The 17559-nt window shown below is 41.6% G+C and overlaps 1 protein-coding gene across 3 annotated transcripts; it reads right to left on the bottom strand.

The window, feature by feature from the left end:
* Positions 1 to 9702: 9702 nt before the first annotated feature.
* MCFD2 (multiple coagulation factor deficiency 2, ER cargo receptor complex subunit) lies at positions 9703 to 17448 on the bottom strand. 3 transcript variants are annotated; one of them, XM_054628770.2, is made up of 5 exons: positions 17291 to 17448; positions 16388 to 16539; positions 15536 to 15695; positions 14349 to 14482; positions 9703 to 9963 (listed from the first exon to the last, which is right to left on the bottom strand). In XM_054628770.2, the coding sequence occupies exons 1-4, from the start codon at positions 17360 to 17362 to the stop codon at positions 14351 to 14353; spliced, it is 516 nt and encodes a 171-aa protein (XP_054484745.2). In that variant the 5' UTR covers positions 17363 to 17448; the 3' UTR covers positions 9703 to 9963; positions 14349 to 14350. The 3 variants fall into 3 exon arrangements, with proteins under 3 accessions (XP_054484745.2, XP_077031938.1, XP_054484744.2); XM_077175823.1 differs by lacking the exon at positions 9703 to 9963 and adding an exon at positions 10259 to 10542; XM_054628769.2 differs by lacking the exon at positions 9703 to 9963 and having other exon boundaries at positions 12266 to 14482.
* Positions 17449 to 17559: the final 111 nt, after the last annotated feature.

Raw genomic sequence — 17559 nt, 5'->3', positions numbered from 1 at the left:
TCCCTTTGCTGGCATTATTGAATTTGACCCAAAACAGCTGGAGGTAGCTGTATCTGCACAACCTGCCTCTAACTCATGTGTCCTTAGATAGGCCTTGGGATATCTTTGGCATTTATCCATGGCTGCCAGCGCTTCAGAAGCATAAAGGAGTTCTAATGTCCCACCCAGCCCCCTGCTCAACCTGCCTAAGGACCTGCTAGCCATGTCAGCTCCCTGAGCCCACCTACCTCAGAGGTGCTGCAGCAGGGCCAGGCTCCAGCTGCTCACAGCCCTGCCTGGCCAGGGCCCCACAGAGCCAGACCCACATTCCATCCTGTCACCACAGCCCATGTGGTGCCCTGGCAATGGCCATGGGTTACAGGAGTTTTCCCACATGTTTTCTGTTCAAGATGATGTCCTTTGCTCACAGGTTTCCATGACCATCTAAGTCTTCTCTGTCACTTGCATAAGTACACATGTGAGTAAGTATACTTATTGAGAGTCATGTGTATGAAGTATGGGATAAAGCACACAGAAGTATTATATATTGTTACTTTAAGGTTGCCTCCCTGTCCTGCAATCTCCCTTTCTCCTCTAGTTTGGTGTCTACAGGGAAGAAGAGAAGCTGGGGGTGAAGTGAGGCAGCTTGTAAAGCAAGGAATGACGGGCAAGTCCATATCAGGAGTTAATTTCAGCATGTTTTATGTCAAATCACTCAGGAATCACAAAAATTTTCTCCTTTATTCCTATTTTCTTGATGGCTAGAATATTACTTCTAAGCCAAAGCTTTCATGTTCAAATCACTCCTTTATTTTATTTTTAAAGAAAGAATCTGTTTCGCAGTTTGACATGTTTCTTGTTTTCAGACTGTTGATTTTCTGTGTGGTTAACTCTAGGCTTCCTACAACTGTCAGCTTATGTCACCTTCTGAAAATTATGCATGACTTCTGGGACTCATCTATCAAAAGGAGAGAGCACACAACCCTCTGAGAAGTTGGTACCTTCTCTCTAGTTATCTGGGTTGATGGTTGTTCAGTGAACCTATTAAGTGCCTGGAGTGACTTGCATCTCTACAGGTATGGGACTGTATTGTCTTTCTTTGCTGTACTTAAATGGCAGATGCTACCCCTGTGTAGTGTCCTGGTTTAACTTTATCTCTGGCCTGGTGGTTCCAAGTGCAGCTGGCTATGTTCTCATTGGACAGTAGACCCTTCATGTTCCTGCAGAATTAATGGCTGTAGGAATGTTTCATCTTCCCCTTATCTCACATTCTCTGAAAACTGTCTCAGTTCAAGGTTTATGCCTTTCAGTGGAGCACTTAAACACTCACTTAGCTCTAAGCACTTAATTCCTACAGATTCATGGTACAGGGATGGATTTCAGTGCCTACTCATAGTCCATGGCTTGCCAGCACTTCAACAGTTTCTTTTGCAGTGGCCAGATAAAAGTGAGGAGCCAGCCCTGACAGTCCTATGCCTGGGGGTATGGTTTGCTTTCTCATAGTGATGGACAATGCCATTCAAGCCTTTCATGATAATCCCACATAGAGATTGATGGGGCCTGAGGTCCAGCTGCTCACTGAGGATTAAGGAAAGGTGCTCTCCAGAAACCTAGGTCTGACCTACAGGGAAATAGGAGAGGGAAAGATCCCCCTACTTTCTCTAGTTGTGGCTACTGGTAGCACCATGCTCTCTGCTAGAGCAGGTCACCCCAGCAGCACAGTAGGCGTCAAGCCTTTATGCTGTGGTCATAATATATAAATCTGCCAGCACATCCCTTCAAAATCCTATACCATCATCTCTCTCTAGTCACCCACACCCACTCTTCTCTGCTGTGTCTCCTCCCAGGATCAGCTCACCCTTAAAAGTATGTTTAAGGGCAGCTCAGAAAGGGAAAAGAGAGGGAAGGCATAATTCATCTTGTTTATGATGTGACTGAGCTAACAAAGTCTGAGCACCTTGTCCACACTGGGATAAGGTCATAAGAAATGACTGATCACAAGGATAAGAGAAAAATAAATAGGCCATATTCATCTGAATAGTAAAAATAATCTTTGTGGGTGATGCCAAAATGTAATGGGATGTGTTGAAGTGTGGCCAGTGATAGATTCCAGATTTTCACTCCGGTTACAACAGAGGGAAGTTCAGAAGCTGTACCTGTCCTGGGAGGAGGGGTTGTAAAGGGTTGTGAGGTAGTATGTAATAATCAGTATCAAGCTGAGACTTTTCAGAGAGTTTTTAGCTGGAATATGGAAATATCTTTGGAAGCTTTATAATGATTTAATTTTATTGGAATTTGTATGCGTTAACATTTTTTTTATGGCAATGCAGAAGGAGTTTGGCTTAAGACTAGCTGCCACTGTCTTCCCAAGAATTATAAAGCCAAGCTAATAAATGACCTTGATCAGATGGCACACCTCACTCTTGTCCCCCTGTGGTCCTGTTCCAGTTAGTTTCCTGCCCAAGCAACTGCTGGGGCAGAGTGAACTGCCATGTCCAATTGGCAGAGCTGTGACCAGCTTTATTTATAAAGGCTTGTGATAGAGCACACTCTGCTCTCATTTATACCAGGCAAAAACATGATATGAGTTTTTAGCCCAGTTCTTGTCCTTTTGTGCTGCTGCAGCAAAAGAAAGGTGTCAGGAAATGCCCTCACCAATAATGTCTGAAGAAGTCATTCTGTAAAGGAACAGCTTGGCTTGGGCAGCCCCAGGCCCCTGCTCTGCTCCTCATGCTGACAGCATAGCTGAGTGCCTCTGAGTGTGGTCACCCAAACACTCTGTCTGGGCTGCTGGCAGGGCTAAGTGGCTTGGCTCTGCAGAGGAGCCTGTGGCTGCTGTCTTACCAGCTGCTGGCAGTTTAGGACAAGCTGCACTTGTGCCCCTATGCCACCCTGATTTTAAATTTGGCCACCTGGGATGGCTAAAACTAAGGTGAAAAACTGGACTACTTTTTTGACATGTGACTTTTAAGTTGTGTAGGTAATGATGGACAAGTTAAGTCATGGACGAAGGGCACTAGTCAGCCACCTTGGGAATCCCTCTTTCTGAACATGGGTGGTATCTTTTGTGGCACTGCTTTACTGTTTTGTGCAAATTCCCAGCTCTTTAGAGATCCAGTAGACTATCAGACAAAAGAATTGTATGCCTGTCTGGGTACGTACTTGATGTGAATGAATACAAAGGCCTATTCATCACTCCTAGTGCTCACATAACTGACAGATTAAATCACTCTCTGGCTGTGAAGATGACAGTGGCCCAATAGCTAATGCTGTCTAACAGCCTCCATTAGAAGACCTTGTTTCTGATTGTTTATAATTTTGCCAGACTTCAGCTGCTTGAGCTGGATTTTCCCATGCCATATGTCACCAGAAACTGAAGGTTTGTGTGTGGAAGGCCTAGATGAATAGTCATGGCGTTGCCAAGTACATGTATCACTGAAAAGTCACTTGAATGCAAATTTTTAGGGAGTAGCCGTACATTTCTCCTCTCTTGAGGGAGAAGGAAAAACATCTGGAGTTATATGCTCCCCAGTGGTTTGTGTTCAGGCTGAAGTTGGAGCTGCTGCTAAACAGCCTGAATGCAAGAAGTTCCATGTCAAAGGCTGTCAACTTGCTAGATATTGTTGACTCTTTTAACCTTTTGCGATGTCTTTTGAGGTTGTACTTTGTCCACTGACATACTTCGTTCCATATTATACCCATGTTTTTGACAGGAGGTTATGCTACCAGGGAGCACATCTAATGGTTTAAGTTTGAGCACATCTCGGGTTTGTGTATGTGTGATGGCTTTATACCTCCCCTCTGCTCAACCTTTTTGTTCTTTATTGCTGTCCAGTTGTTGTATTTCTGACCAGCAATCCCTGTCATATAGGATTAAGAACCAATTTTCAAATCTCCATGCTGCTCTGAGTACCAGGCTGAAGTTGCAAGTTACTAGACATGACTTAGCTCAGCAGTTTTTAGAATGACTTTTATTTGGCCCACTGAATCCATGTTGGTACATTTTCCTCTGCATTTCCAAACAGTGAAGGTCAACAGGAAGAGCTTTCAGGCTGAACAGTCCCTAGTGAGGTGGCTGTGTTGGGAGGACAGTTGGTCCCCAGAAATAAGTCATATGGATGTGGGTCAGGGGTGGGATGGGGTTAGAGGATCTAAAATATCTTTGAGAATTGTGTATAATATAATTTCTGTAATATCTGCACGTGACAGCTCAATTGCACACTGGGTGGAAATGTGCTGTCTGGCCTGCAGCCTATATAACCCTTTCCCATTCCCCACAGAGAGTTTTATTAAGTGAGCTTTACAAGGACCTAGAAACGGCCTCTACCTGTCACAGAAATCTGAAAAGGACAATGTAAGGTCCCCAAGGGAGTTTTCCCTTAAACATTACACAAACCAGAAAATTTCCAGATCTTCGTAAAAACTGTGTGGGCTATGTTTTCCCAAACTGGGCAATTTGAATTGCAGAAGCTATTGCCTAGGAACTATCTAGAGACAGACTTTATAACCACACAGAATATTTCCATTTAACTACCTGCACTACTGGACCATCATATGATTTAGAGCTCTGACAAACCTGAACTCCCATCAAACTAGATAGTTTGGGTCCATTATTCCAGGAAGACTGTTCAGGGTGGCCTGCCAACAGCAGCTGGCCATTGACTGAGCTGTGTTTTCAGAGTGGGTTTTGCAGCATGCTGTGATCTGTAATGGCAGTACCTTGGCTAATTTAATGCTTTAGTTTGGTGTATCAATGCCATGCTGCAGTTTAAATAAGGTCTGTGGTAGAGGCACATCTGCAGTCAGAAATTGTCATCATTCTGCACTGCCAGCATGGTGTAATGCACTGCACAGATCCTCAAGCCAAAATTTTAGAAAATTAATCTGGATCCTATAAACATTTTAATGGGCGGAAGCAAAAGTACTTGCATGACCTGACAGGTCTTTTTGTCTCCTAGGTAGGACTTCATATGGAGGAAGTGGTCTTTTCCCTTAGTGACAATAAAAGCGCTTTATATTTTTGCTGCAATGGAAAGATCATGTATTATATAGATCCCACTGAACAGTATTCAGCATGCTGCAAATGTCTTTAAGTTTCCATTATAAACTTGACTTTATTCCTATTCCTCCCTTTGCCAAAATTAGCCCTATCCACCTACAGCTTCACAGGAATAATCTTATTATGGGACAGATTTTTTGGAAGAGTTGAAGGAAACTGGTCAAGGTGTTTAAGAGAGATGATGGCTAAAAAAAATGAGTTCATCTGCTTGGAGATTTTCCTAAAGACTTTTTGGCTTGTAACATCCTGAAAATTCATTTGCCTAGAGATTCAAAAAATATTTCAGATCTGTTGGTCTTGGCTAAAAATGGTGCCTTTGAATAGTTTTAGGCTGTCTGGTGACAGAATTATTTGGTTACTGAAAATGGTCCCTGCCTCCATGTGTTATGTGCTCTTTGGAGATCTTAATTCAACTAGTCAGTACCAATATGCTTATAAATTCATGGTAGCAATATAAGCTTTATAAACAACTCTGCATCTATCCTGAACAGACACATTCTTTATCTGAGGCTGCTCCTGTCTGCAAGTACTGTGGTCTAAAATCCTCAGGTGTATGTTTCCTGATTCCCACTGCAATCCAGGCTGAAACTGACAGCATGGTTTTACAGGCCCTTCTGCACACTCCCTGAAGGCCTTTTTTAAAGGGAACAGAATTCAAAGTTCGGTCTACTCATCTTTGTGGTTTTCACTGGGTCAAAAAATTCATACCTACAATTATTTGTGCCAATATGGCTGCAAGCCACACATGATGAGACTTTAGGCCAATATTATTTTTTAGCATAAGTGTTTTTGGACTTATTTGTGGTTTTATGACAAAGTAAGTTCTGAGGCATAATATTCTATTCTTCAAGAGAATTCATTGCAAAATATGCGCTTAGAACTTTCTCATAATTGGGAAATTTTTAAATATGGTTCTTGAAGTATGACCAAAACCATAGGCAAACATTCATTAGACTATTTTCAGCATCCCTCACGTTAGGAAGAATGTGACATCTGCAAACAGTACAGCTCTGCTATACCACTGCACTGATGTGGTCTCCCTGGATGATTCCCTTAGCTTGCACTGGAAGTTAGAGCAGAGCAGTGTGAACAGTAAGGTCTGCCCAGTACATACCATTGACAATGGGACATGGAACGTGTTCCCTGAGACCTTGGCTTTGCTTAATAATGTTCCCAGACTCTGACATTTAAGCCATGATCGTTCTGAGCTCTGGACCTCAGTTGGTTTCACTGTTGTTGAAGCCAAGTTCCAAATCTACAAATTGCTGGAGCCTTGTATGTATTTTGGAGAACTATGACATCATTCTTTCTCTATTTATTATTCCATCAGCATCTATTATTGACCAGTATTTGAAGCAAGCTCTAGGGCTAGGTGGACCTTGATTTTGACTCAGTATGGATGTTCTTACACTATATTCTCAGTGTCAACAAAAAGAGTTGACTATTTGTTGAAAATAGGTCTAGGAATTTACTTTGTCATTTTAAAGACTTAACAGTCTTTACTGTTTTGTTTGGGGGTTTCTGGTTTTTCTCTCTGTTCTCTGGAGCTAGGACTTGAATCCCAAATGAAGCATTCCTTGTAGTAAATGTGTTCACTTCTGGCTCTTGACAGTCACATTTTGAATGTGCTCAGTAGAGAAACTGGGAAGGGTTCTGCACCTCGATGCCAGTGCCAGTGATTATACCCTGACAGAACTGAGCAGGGGGCTGCTGGTTGCAGACTGCTCTGCCATGCAGCACAGGAACTGACTGCAGCAGGATTGTCTCACTGGCCATTGTCTTCTGGGACTGAAAAGTGGCCTGACTGGAAGGCAGAAGTGCTGAGTAAGTTTACAGGAGAAACTTTTCAAGAAGGAAAATGGGTTATGATGGTAAGGAGAAGAGATGCAAAACTGGTATCCAGATGGATTAGTAGAAAACTGGAGTGTGGCTGGCTCCATGATAGTCTGCAGAGATGTAGACAGAAGAGGTAGGCCTTACAGCAGAGAGAGAGTGGGACAGTCTGTGTGATCTTGGGGAAGATTTCTCTGAGACCTGGAGCTGAGCACAGGCTCCCTCTGTTCGGGTCCCTTGTTCAGCTCTTGGCTGTGGATCCCATCATAAGGGATTTCTCCTCCCAAATTAAGTCCACACAGCTATTGAGTCATTGACTCACTCAGATATAGGCTTTCACTAGAGGAAATCTGGAAAAATTATTAACTACACCTTTCTATCCCACAACCAAGTTGCAATCATGTCACCCCAAGCTGCAGTATCTTACTGTTGATACAGAAGTTTTGTCCAATGTCTAATCTAAATCTCCCAAGCTGTTTGGTTTATGCTTCTTCATGGTTTATTCTTCCTGATCTTTCCATCAGGAACATGTTAGTTCCTTATTCTTTGTAACAGCTTTTTAGTTGAAGAATATCAACCTTCTGTCTCTGTTGTTACTTCAGAGAAAAAAAGCCACATTTCTTGCAGTCTTTCCTCATGTTTTCTGGACCCCTGTCAATTTTTGCTGATCTCCCCTGCCAACTGTTTCATCTCTTACTTGAAGTACGGTGCACTGAACAGGTTGTGGTCTTCCAGGTGAATCCTTTCCTATGGGAATCAGCCCGCATGAGCCCTTTCAGTAGTCTTTAAGACCCTTTAAACATTCTGATGTGAGGCCTTTGCCCTTCATGCTCAGCTTGTTCCAACATAGTCCCTGGTATTTTCTCTTGTGAACCTAGACAGTTTTGCAAGAACAGATGAGTATTTCTGTGTAAGCATTTTGCACTATTGTATTCCATCCATTTTAGATGATCTCTCTAAGTCATATCAAGAACATTTTAGATTCTGATTTTTTTAGTATCTATAACATCTGCAGTCCTTCCTTGTTCCATCTGAATATGCAGGATTCATATTCATACTTCATATTCAATCTATTATGCCTTCATTGAAAACATAAAACCTTATACAGGACCAAGGCCCACAGAATTCCTTACAAAACATACACATTTTGATGTTAGGATGGAATTACTCTGTGGATACAATTATCCAACTAGACTTGACCTCCTGCCCCTTCCCACAGCAGTTTCATTTAGAACACCATTCACTAGCGTGTCCATGAGGATATTATAGGATATATCACTAAAGGCCTTGCAAAAAATTACATAAAATAAATTCAGGCTGTGTGACATCTCTAGCCAGGTACTTCAACTTTCATTTAAGACTGCTAAAGTGAAATTGCTTAGGGAACTGGAAGACATGTAATGTGATATGTTATTCTCTAAGGCAAGTTTTGCATATTTTAGGCTGAAATTTTGCCCCCTAAATAATTGCACTCTCTAGTTGCTTTTGATCTTTTAAGTAAAATTGATGAAAAAGGGAGAAAAAAATGGTATTAAACTCTTCCACTTCCTTAACATCCTCTGCACTTACCTGTCATAGAGTACTGGTCCAAATTTCCCTTTGTTTTTCTCTTCTTACCTGTAAAATTTAATTTACCTTTGATAAGTTTAGCTAGTTGTATCTAGTTTATCTTTAGTAACTGTTTACACCCCTCTACACCTTCCCATGAATGGAGTGTTGTGCTGGGTTCTCAACCAGCTGTACTAGTGTCTATTTTACAGATATCTCTCTTACAACTGAGGTCTATTAAAAGGTTGTGAATTAGCTGACTTCTGCTGCATTTCCTTACTTTCCTCTAAAATGCCATAGTTGCACTTGGTTTATTACTAGCATTTCTTGAATGAATTGAAGCTGTCCATAATCTGCTTTTCCTTTAGATTTGCTTCTTATTAGATCTTCCCTCCCCATTCTCTGAGTTTATTGACATCAGCCTTCTTGAAATCCAGTGCTGTTGCTCACTTGGATGAGATGGCAGAAGGTGACACTAGGTTTGCTGCAGTGCTGATTTCTTGTAAAGTGTCCTATGTGGCAGCAGACTTTGAGTTGTATGTTACACTGCCCTCTATCTACGTGCAAAGCTGCAGTGCAGCTGAGGAAGATTGTGACAATTATAGTGTGTATTAGGCCTTAAGATTTAGGCTGCTCTTCAGAATTTATAAGACAGAATGAGCAGAAAAATGTAACTTCAGAGGAACTTTCTGTAAGGTATTAATAACACCCCTACATCCCTTGGAATGAATCTCAATGTGGACAGAGGATCTGTGCTAATGAAGTGTTTAGAACACAAATTCCTTGTGGTAATAAATACTACAGACTAAGGTATGCAGGATGCTCACCCTATCTAGTTTAAAAAAAGCTTAGACTATTATGTGGTGATTTCATGTTGCAATGAACAGACAGTGAAACTTACATGTAATGGGGGAGAGGAGGAAAAAAGGCAATAAACTTCACCTTAAGCAGAAATGGCTGATCAGACCATACTGGACCTCTGCCTTGTGAGAACAGTGACAAAAGCTCTTATGACTAATGCAAAAGCAGTAAAACTTCAGGTATTACTAAAACCTTCCAATATTCTTTAACATTGGTTGAGACCACTGTAGACACATCATGGCTCCTGTCACATGTAAACTAGAGATGGTCAAGAAGACAGACCAAGCTTGATGTTTATATTAGAAAGCCTTCCTATTACACAAATATTTTTACTGACAAAATTACGAGAGATCCTTTACTATCACTTCAAGTTCATTTGGATTCCGTAAATAATGAAAATTAATTACCAGTAACCAGTCCCATCTGTAGTCAACTTTTATGACAATAAAAGTTAAAAACCAATAAAATTTATAAACCAATAGAAATGCAGGCATCATGCAGTCAATGTGGTGGTGTAAGATAGAGCAGCAAGCTGTGCCTGTAGTCAGAGTAGTGGTGATGCTTTAGGGAAAGGCAGGCTGTTGATCTCTGTTCCATACTGCAGGGAACTGATGTGCAGTGTCCATACGCTATCTAGTGGCTCTGTCGATTATGACATTGCCCCTGAATTACTCTTCTTTCACCTGTGAATTGCAGGATTAAAAAATACTTTAGACAAAACTGGAATTTGTGAGTCTGTAACCATTCCCTAATGAATCTAAGACATTTTGAGGTCATAAGTGATTAATGAAGAAAACCAAAAAGGTCATAAAGCTTGTGTGAATGTGCAGGCAAAACTCTTGATGGGAGGGCTTCTAGGGTGTCAGTCCTGTCATAAACAGAAGCCTGACAAGCAGTAGTCAAGCTGCTAAAATCTTTCTCTTTTCTGTACAGACTTTGTTCTAGACTTACTACTAAAAAACCCAGTCAGTTTAGGAGTACTTCAAGAAAAAGTTTATGTATCTTCTTTAGTTGCTAGATTCTGCAATATTTTGTGAGGTAAAAGCAGATAATCCAAACATTTTAATCTGAGCACATAGCAGATAGTAATGCAATGCTAGATGTGTTCTCTCCAATGGGGAATGCTAATCTTTATCCCTTGAGATCATGGACTAGGAAGACGTGAAGATCACACACAACAGCATTCTCCTGATCTTCTGTTTCTGCCAGGGTATGTGATTGATCTTCAGCAAAACAAATAGCCCTTCTGTTTTGTTATTTACCTGTGAAATGGAGATTGAACTGTTCTATGGAAGCTAGAACTGCTTTATAGATGAGTACCACTGTTGTAAAGGCCCTATTTTCTATAGCTTATATATATGAATCAGAAAATACTGTATTTATATACAGCCTGTGCCAGCACATTTAGAGGTATTATCTGAGCTACAACTAGCACTCAAATCAGTTATATTTGAAAAAAAAAGAAGTCTGATTCACCATCACTCTCAGCATTTTTGCACTTTTCTACTTAATAATTGAGAAAGCTCCCAAGACAGCTCTTAAAACACTTATCTTTAATTTTACTAATTACATATGTGTATTTATTTTAGGAGGCTGAGTAAAGACATGACAATGCAGATTTCAGTTTGGGTAACTTTTCTTGAACTGTTTTTTATAGGAAAGCAGAAATTTTATTTTGTTCTTCACACATATCAAAAGTGCCAATTTTGTTTTCCCCTTTCAGTAAATATTTTTTCTATTTATACTTCTGAACCCTTAAAACAAATTTAAAATAGCTGGCAAATAATGTTCACATTACTAGCATTTATGATTTCCAATATGAAGCTTCTATGGTGTATGTCTTTTGCCACATACAATAATAGTAGTTAATAAATATTCACATGAATACAACAGAAGTACATAAATGGACTTACAGGTGGTTGCATGTGATGAGAAAACCATGTGTAAGATTCATGCCCTTTCATCTAAAACCCAAAACTCAGAGCCTTAAGCGTTGTGCTAATTTTGGCTGGCAAAGAATTAATTTTCTTCACACTGGCTAGTATGGAGCTGTGTTTTGGATTTGTGCTGAAAATAGAGTTGGTAACACAGGGATTTTTCATTATTGTTGAGCAGAGCTTACACAGATCTTTTTTTCTGCCTCTCATCCCACCACACCAGTGAGAGGTGCACAAGGAGCCGAGAGAGGACAGAGCCAGGATAGCTGACCCCAAATGACCAAAGGGATGTTCCTGAGCACATGGCATCATGCTCAGCATATAAAGCTAAGGGGGATGAAGGAAGAGAAGGCGGGGTCTGTTTGGAGTGATGGCATTTGTTTTCCCAAGCAATCATTACATGTGATGGAGCCTTGCTCTCCTGACAATCACCTGCCCATGGACAGGAGTGAAGAAATTCCCTATTTTGCTTTGCTTGCACTCAGGGCTTTTGCTTTAAACTATCTTCATTTCAACCTTCAAATTTTCTCACTTTTGCCCTTCTGCTTCTCTGCCATCAGACCAGGGGGAGTGAGCAGCTCTGTGGTCCCTTCCTGCCAGCTGGGGTTAAACCACAAGAGCAATAAGCATATAAGAGTTGACAGGGCTACAGGCAACCTGCTTTAAGTGTTCAAGCTGAGCAGCTTAACCTCTTCTGCCCTCTGAGCCACTAGCATTTCCTACACTTTCTTCCAATTCAACATTTGCTCCAGATCATTCAGAGCCTCAGAAGAGATTAAAAAAAAAAACAAACAACCAAAAAATGTGAAAAAATCCTCTAACTGTAACTGAAAGAATTTTCTTTTAAGATGACTGTGAGTAAGAGAGACAAGCTTAAAAACACATCAGCAAATGAGGTGCATTTCTTACTAGCACTTCCAGCCTTGTGTATCCTATCAGCATGCACAAACCCCAGCTTAATTTTATTGCTTGTACAACCAGCACAAATCTGTCCACAAAGGTTTCAAAATAAGTAGTTAGTACAAGAAAAAAAATCCAACACTCAGGCTTCATTGCACAAACATTTAAAGAGAGGAAATAATTTCTTTTACAATGTGTTTCTCCTGTATAAGAATAATTTTGTATAGAAAATAGCTCTTTATACATTTTACAGAAATAGGCTAACATTTAGATTCTTTATTAATGAAAAATCATTGAATGCAATTTAAGATTTCAATTATGTTTCAGTCACCAAACATCAATAACACAGCAATACATCACAGCTCTAATATTCTTAAACTGCTTGACTTGTCAAGTATTGAGTCAAGACAGTGAAAACATTCCTAGAGCCATGATAATTTGAAAACACTCAAGTAGCTTGAAACTGTTAAATTATGAAATACTTCCTGAAAGTAATACCATAATTTAAGTGTCAAGGAATATGAACTTAAACCTTAACAAGGCAGCATTACTTGCTCATTCCTGCTGGCTAATACTGCAAAACCCAAAATTAACAAAAGCTTTAATATTAAAACTGGTTTACTGTTAATGTGACCTTCAAAACACTCCTGAAGGATAAGATGCTATCCAGAAGCTGGACAAGCTTGAGAAGTGGGCCCACAGGAATCTCATGAGGTTTAACAAGACCAAGTACAAGCTGCTGCACCTGGTATCAACACAGGCTGGGGGATGAATGGATCAAGAGCAGTCCTGGGGAGGACTTGGGGGATGCCGCTGGGTGAGAGGCTGGACCTGAGCTGGAAATGTGCACTCACAGCCCAGAAAGCCAAACCTGCCCTGGGCTGCAGCCAGAGCAGTGTGGGCAGCAGGGCCAGGGAGGGGATTCTGCCCCTCTGCTCTGCTGAGACCCACCTGGAACCCTGCATCCAGCTCTGGGGGCCCAGCACAGGAGAGACATGGACCTGCTGGAGAGAGTCCAGAGGAGGCCACCAAGATGCTCAGAAGGATGGAGCACCTCTCCTGTGAGGAAAGGCTGAGAGAATTGGAATTGTTCAGTCTGGAAAAGAAAAGGCTTTTCTTTTCTTAACTGGATGGCTGCAGTTAAGTCAGGGGTGACTTAACTGCAGCCATCCAGTAACTGAAGGGAGCCCACAAAAAAGATGGAGTGGGACTCTTTACAAGAATATGTAGTGACAGAGGCTAGGTTTAGATTAGATGTTAGGAAGAAATTCTTTACTGTGTGGGTGGAAAGGCACCGGAACAGGCTGCACAGAGAAGTTGTAGATGCCCTAACCCTAGAGAGGGAACACCTGAGCAACGTGGTCTAGTGGAAATGTGTCCCTGACCATGGCAGGGGTGTTGGAACTGAATGATCTGTAAGGTCCCTTCCAACCAAGGCCATTCTATGGTTCAAAACCAGATAGCAGAAGCTATTCTAGTAAATGCTAAACAGCATTAACAGAACATGTAATAAAAATACTTCAATTTTCTTTAAAAAATGGAAGGTAGATAAAAAACCCCCAGTAAATTAAGATATAAAAAGTAAATTTGTAGAGGACAAAAAATTGAAAAACATGTATATATATCTTTATATGTAATGGTATGCTAGGAAGTACATATATTTAAAAATACTCAATTTATTCAAAGGCTGTTTAAGTTCATATGGTGTCATGTGGAACTCAAACATAACTCACACTCAAATGCTTTCCCTCTACAACTGCTGTTTCAAGCACCTGTACTTATCTACAGATTTTTTTGTAAATTAGAGAGAAGGTAAAGGCATTTCCCCTTGGAATAGAACTATATGCAGTAATCATTTCTTGCTTTCTAGGTATAATTTTAAATAGAAGATGTAAGCAAATAAGAACTATAAAACCCAATGACTGAAAACCTGAAATTTAGATGCTAATGACTCTATTTAGTATTCATACAGAGCTACTTAGGAGTTTGCCAGCTGTATCCTGTGTGAGTACTGTTGGCACTTCCATGCTTCACGATTCAAATGTGTATTATGTTTAGTCAAACATGGCTCTCACTCCAAGTTAGCAAAACTCTTGACTCATACAACTTTCAAATAAATTTAGGTGGAACTGGTACACCTCTACTTCTCACAGCACAGGGGTTGATACATGACAGTAATGAATCACATTATACTGGTTCACATTTTCATGTGGTTAGAAGGAGAAACAAACCCTTATTCCAGTGATTTTGCAAATTCTGCATAGTCAATGTATCCGTCATTGTTCTTGTCATCATCTCTCAAGACATCATCAATTAGACTAATCAGCTCTTCTTCCTTCATTGCTTGGGTATGTTCACCACCTTCCTACAAAAACAAAACCACAGTGAACAGTTTAGCAGTCTCTCTCATCTAGTAGCACCTGTGACAGATTACTGACAACTAATTTTTTACAAAGCTGCTCATGTTTGGTGCCTAATTTGGCACTAAGTTTTATGTAATCATTTATAATAATGTAAGCAAATTTCATCAAATGGAAGGTTTGAAGTCAAAGTTCTTGGATTCAGAACAAGCATTCTGCAGTCAACATTCTTGGTCAGAAGTTCCAAAAGCTGAATACCACAATGTATAATGATGGGCAATCATCTAATAAATGTATTCTTAATTAGGAACTTGATGTAGTATAGGCACTGTAGTTTCTATACACTACAGAAACACCTTAGAGTAACACAGAAGTGAAAAAATTCAGCACTGTAGCTTAAAGTCAGTAAAATACTTAGTAACACTCCTTATGGGAACACAAAGAGGTGCCTTTGCACAAGAAACAGCCACTCATATTCTGTTCTTGGCTCACTATTTTTTGCCACGGGTTATTAGCAGGAAGTTATGCTATTCTGAATTGTAACTTCCAGAAGGTCAATATGAGATAATGTGTTTCTATTGTGTTCCTAATGACTGGAAAGAGAAATTGAGTGTAGGAAGAGGCAGACCATAGCAGGTTCTTCTAATACAAATTTTGTGCAAGAGGTTTTTTATAGTTTCAGAGACTATAAAAAACAGAAACACCCTGAAGCTGAAAAGAGTGTCGTATCATGATATTTCTACAAATTCTCATGCCTCATTTTGGATGATTTCCCTTTCTGCCATCCCTACCTGCCAAAGTAAGCCCTCTGTAAAATGATTTTCACTCTGGAGCCCTTCCTGATTCTAGAGTTTAAACCAAAATGGAAAATTCCTAAAAACTGCAATATGACACGAAAAACAGTGATCATTTATAAATTCAACCAGAACTATCAAGAGAAAAATACTCTCATGTTCAGGAAAAACTGTAACTGCACTGAGGATGTGTTGCAACTGCTCTGCTGCTTGTAGAGTCAGAACTGTTTCCAAGCACATATGCCCTTACAAAACCACACCAACCTCTTTGTGGACATGTGAGATAGCGGTAGCAAGTTCTAACCCATCTAGCAAATTATTGCCATCATAATCATGCATTTTGAAGTAATGGAGCTGCAACTCTTGTGGAGACATCTCAGATTCTGGTTTCTCGATAACACCTTCCAGGTGTTCCATGATGTGTCTAAGAAAAACAAAACCCACAACATTTCCATCAGTTAATATTTAATGCTCTGTTTACAGCAAATTTAGTCTTTGATCAAATATTGTAGGTATAAAAGCACCCTGGACAACTAAAAGCTGCAGTCTGATATCAAGATAAAGGGGACACAAAGGCCATTTGTTAGAGGGGCCTTAGAGGCCTCTAATGCCTTAGATAACTATTTCTATTTCTTCTGGCCTACTTAAGGCTATCAAAACAACTGAAGCAGAGCCCAAAATCTCTTTTTGGCTGTCTTCCAAGCACAGGAATTGGAGGAAGATCTTTCCCAGTCAACCATGAAGTGTTCTAAGAAGTTATATTTGCTGCTAGAACTGCTCTGCATTTAAGAAGAAGCAAATGAGAAAATAAATTCTATCTGTTAGGAATATGATTTTGTCTAAAGTATGCTGATATGGGTAAGCAGGATTTCTGTAACAAAATATATAGCATAAAATATAGTATAAGTTGGGCTAAAGGCTCCAGAGAGAGCCTTTCTAGGTCTCGTATCTCTACAAATTTATCAAGCAAGCATGTCTCATATCTGGCTTTAGCTAATCGTACAACATTCTGAGAAAACAGGGTGCTCTAGGCTTAAGTCCAACTCGCATAACACTTTAGAGATAAGAAAATAATTAAGAAGTAAAGTTTACACTTTTAGAACATGGAAAACGTACTCTTTATCTTGTACCAAATTCTTATCAAGGCGAATATTTGGATGTTGACTCTCTCCTGCGTGTTCCTCAGCTAGGGCAGAGATGAAGAATGCAGCCATAGCAAAGCAGAACAGCAAATGTGTTCTAAACATCTTTTGGGGCATTGTGATCTCCTGCAAAAAGGAAAACACCCCCCAGAAAAACAGAGGAAAAATGTGAAAATATGATCTACTTTCAGCAGATTTAGACAGTGCTAAACAACCCCATTAAGTTTCAGAATAGGAAAACTTGTTGCATTGGAAACTCTTGGCAAGCAGAGAACCAGAGAGTGCCAATTAGGAGTTTTTATGAGGGTCTCTATTTTACGGAATTATGCAGTAATTTTCAGATATTTTTTTTCCTCATAGCTAATGTGCACACCTTAGCCATGCCTGGGTGTTCATATACCTTCCAGACAAACAAGCAACCATGCCCTCTGCCTCAGGCAGACAGACCTGCCCCACAGCTATGGGAGCAAAGGTCGCTCACGGCATGGAAGCGGCTCCATCTAATGAGCAGCTCTGTTAGGTTGGATTCCCTGAGGGGCGCACAGCTGGGAAGCCGTCACGCAGCCGGGCATGTGCGCACTTCACGGGCAGGTGACAGGGCACGCAGCTTCACAGGGGCCGGCCGCGCTCCCGAGGGCAGCCACGGCGCGGGCCGGCGGCTTCCACTCCCGTTCTTCTCCCGGCCCCAGCTGCAGCTACCCCCGGCTGCACCAGCCCGGCGCTGCCCACCCGCCAGGCTCCCAGCCCCGGCTGGATCCCCGAGAAAGCGCCCCCGCAGCGGGATGGGGCTGGGCCCGCCGCCCAGGCCCCAGCACCTCCATTCCAGCAGCGGCTGTCGGGGCGGGCGGAGAGGCCCCGCCGCCACCACACTACGTACCCTCGGGCGGGTCTCCGCCGTGCCGCGGGCTCCGGGCTGGGCGCGGGCTGGACACCATTCCCGGGACACCATCCCGGGATCACCCCTGACCCAGCACTGCCCCGCCCGCTCCACCGCCCATTGGCCGCTCCGCTCGGCCCCGCCCTGCGGGCGACGTCATTGCTCCCGGAGCTCCACGTGGAGCCCTCGCGGCGGCGCAGGTGCGGTGAGGCCGCGCCCACCGCGGGGCGGGGCGGGGCCGGGCCGGGCCCAGGTGGGTGATCAGCTGT

The sequence above is a fragment of the Agelaius phoeniceus genome, chromosome 3 (genome assembly GCF_051311805.1).
Source record: "Agelaius phoeniceus isolate bAgePho1 chromosome 3, bAgePho1.hap1, whole genome shotgun sequence".
In the NCBI taxonomy this organism is placed as follows: Eukaryota; Metazoa; Chordata; class Aves; order Passeriformes; family Icteridae; genus Agelaius; species Agelaius phoeniceus.
Note: the sequence above shows the minus strand (reverse complement) of the source record. Positions and strands in the feature narration are given on the sequence as shown.